We start from the raw sequence: 2,502 nt of genomic DNA, 5'->3' as shown, positions 1-2,502 counted from the left end.
CAGCTGGAAAGCACATCAGCATGTCGTTAGAACAAGAGTCATGAGGCCAATGGTACCAGTACACACCAATGTATATTTTATAGGAATATTTAGCTACTGTTGTATACCAAAAAATAGAATGGACTTTATGAACACAAAATTGAACGTAGAGACAGCAACCTAATCAGTATTAGGCTCTTACACAAATATAAAAGCAATAACATTGGTGTCTAAACTGTAAGAAGTGTTAAGGCAGCAATATAGAATGGTGAACAGAAAAGTGGTAAAAACCAGTCACAGAATCTCTTCTATAGTAAAATCATATCAAAGACCTCATCAAGACCAGTTTATTCCAAAGTACCAGCACAAGTCATGGCTATGTAAAATAGATGAGAATCTACAGGTTGCCTCTGACATGATACATGATCCAACAGAGAAGAAAAAGCTTGCTAACAATCCTACAAAAGAAGAGTAAAGTCATCAAAAGAAATCAAAACCCTAGGGGAAAAGTGGAAAGAGGAAATTAGCTGGAGTTATTTGATTGGAGTTGTGATACTTGTATTCGCTGCCCAGACATTATGCACTTTGTGACGAATGTCTCCTTCATGGCTTCCTTCTGAAGAGTCGTCTGAGAGCTCCCATCAGATCCTTATTCCTCAGACTGTAGATGAAAGGGTTCAGCATGGGGGTGACAACACTGTACATCACAGATGCTCGTGCAGTTGACTGTGAGTTTTGGGTAATATAAGAACTAATGTACACACCCATGAGTGTAGAATAGAACAATGAAACAACTGAGAGATGAGATGCACAGGTGACAAATGCTTTGTACTTCCCCTGTGCTGATGAGATTGCACGGATGGAGGAAACTATCTTAGAATAAGAGTAAAGGATGCCAGCCAGAGGACCACCACCCATCATTACAGCTTCAAAGTACATCACCATGTCATTAGGGAAAGTGTCATTACAGGCAAGTTGAACCAGTTGATAAAGTTCACAAAGAAAGTGGGGAATTTTCAAGTCAGTACAGAAAGACAGCCGCAATGCCATTGAACTCTGTAGCAAGGAATTCAAGGCTGTTGTGATCCAGGACCCAAGAACCAGCAACCCACAGAGGTGGCGATTCATGATGACTGTATAGTGCAGAGGGTGACAGATTGCCACGTATCGGTCATAGGCCATCACAGCTAGAAGAAAGTTGTCCAAAACTCCAAATAGTATGAAAAAGTACACCTGAGCAATGCAACCTTCATATGTAATCTCCTTGTTCTGTGTCTGAATATTCACTAGCATCTTTGGGATGCTAACAGAGGTAAAACAAATGTCAGCAAAGGACAGGTTGGAGAGGAAAAAGTACATGGGCGTGTGTAGACTGGAATCTGTAACTGTGGCAATGATAATGAGCAGGTTCCCAAGCAGAGTGACCAGGTACATGAACAAAAACAGTCCGAAAAGGAATGGTTGCCATAGTGGATCCTCTGAAATTCCCAGGAGAATAAATTTTAAAGTTTGCGTCTCATTTTTCAACTCCATATAGCTAGTATAACAAAAAAAAAGGAAAAAGTAACCTGATGGAATTACATTATTATCTATAACACTATGCAATATTAACCAGAAAAACTATAGTTTATACTATAGTATGCATAAAGTAGCTCCTGTTTTGTGTCCAAGTGTGGATCTTTTGGGGGCAGTCTGTGGTATAATTCACTTGCAACTTCTCTCTTACTCTAAGCCTGTACTCAAGAAGAATTGTAATACAAATGTTTCTGATGAATGTTATAGTTGGGAAATACACTTTAATATGGGCCATGCTCCACTTATACCCTTGAGAGTATATTTTACCGTGACCATTTTCTACCCAGTGATTAATTAAATATAATGCATTAGCTTCATGAGCAAAGACAGATACAGATTTTATTTTTAAAAATGTCTCCAGGGGTAATATTGTCTAATTAGCTCAAGTGGTTCCTGAGAGACAGAAAGGAAGAAAATCTTTCTTGATTCTGACTGCCCTTCAAACCCAGTCACATCCCTCGAGGCCTCACTAGAACAATAAACCATCAAAGCGAAGCACTCAGAAGAAAACCTGTTTCATCACTTTGGTGCTCACATCCTCACAGACTGAGCTTCCATTTGGTCACAAAATGCAAAGGGAAGAGAATAGCACATGTGAAGTCTAAGAAATTTTTCCTGCTACATACAAGGTTAATTTAATTTTTAACTTACGCATAATAATTGAATCTGTTTAATTATACAATATATTTATAGTGCTATATACATCTATACATGACATAATAACCAAGTCTAGATAATCTCTATGTCTACCACCACAAATTCCTGTGGTTCAAGCATTCCAAATATTCTCCTCTACATACTGTGAAGTTTATGGCATATTAGCTACAGTCATTGCGGTGCACTAAGTCGGGCACAATCTCCTTCATGTCTTGATGTGACTTCCTGTCTTACTACTTACATTTCCATCTCCCTCAATTCTTACTTGTTGGCCTTTGAAAATTCTGATCT

General features: G+C 38.6%; 1 protein-coding gene across 1 annotated transcript; it reads right to left on the bottom strand.

The window, feature by feature from the left end:
- Window positions 1-506: 506 nt before the first annotated feature.
- LOC126490305 (olfactory receptor 19-like) lies at window positions 507-1,512 on the bottom strand. The gene has a single exon (XM_050125149.1). The coding sequence runs from the start codon at window positions 1,510-1,512 to the stop codon at window positions 583-585; it is 930 nt and encodes a 309-aa protein (XP_049981106.1). The 3' UTR covers window positions 507-582.
- Between the last annotated feature and the right edge of the window lie 990 nt (window positions 1,513-2,502).

The sequence above is a fragment of the Alexandromys fortis genome, unplaced genomic scaffold (genome assembly GCF_014885135.2).
Source record: "Alexandromys fortis isolate MF-2015 unplaced genomic scaffold, M_Fortis_MF-2015_v1.1 scaffold_239, whole genome shotgun sequence".
In the NCBI taxonomy this organism is placed as follows: domain Eukaryota; kingdom Metazoa; phylum Chordata; class Mammalia; order Rodentia; family Cricetidae; genus Alexandromys; species Alexandromys fortis.
This window is presented reverse-complemented; position numbering and strand designations above follow the sequence as displayed.

Bases quoted from the DNA above. Each gene is read 5' to 3' on its own strand.
- LOC126490305 (XM_050125149.1), bottom strand. From the start codon at position 1,512: ATGGAGTTGAAAAATGAGACGCAAACTTTAAAATTTATTCTCCTGGGA.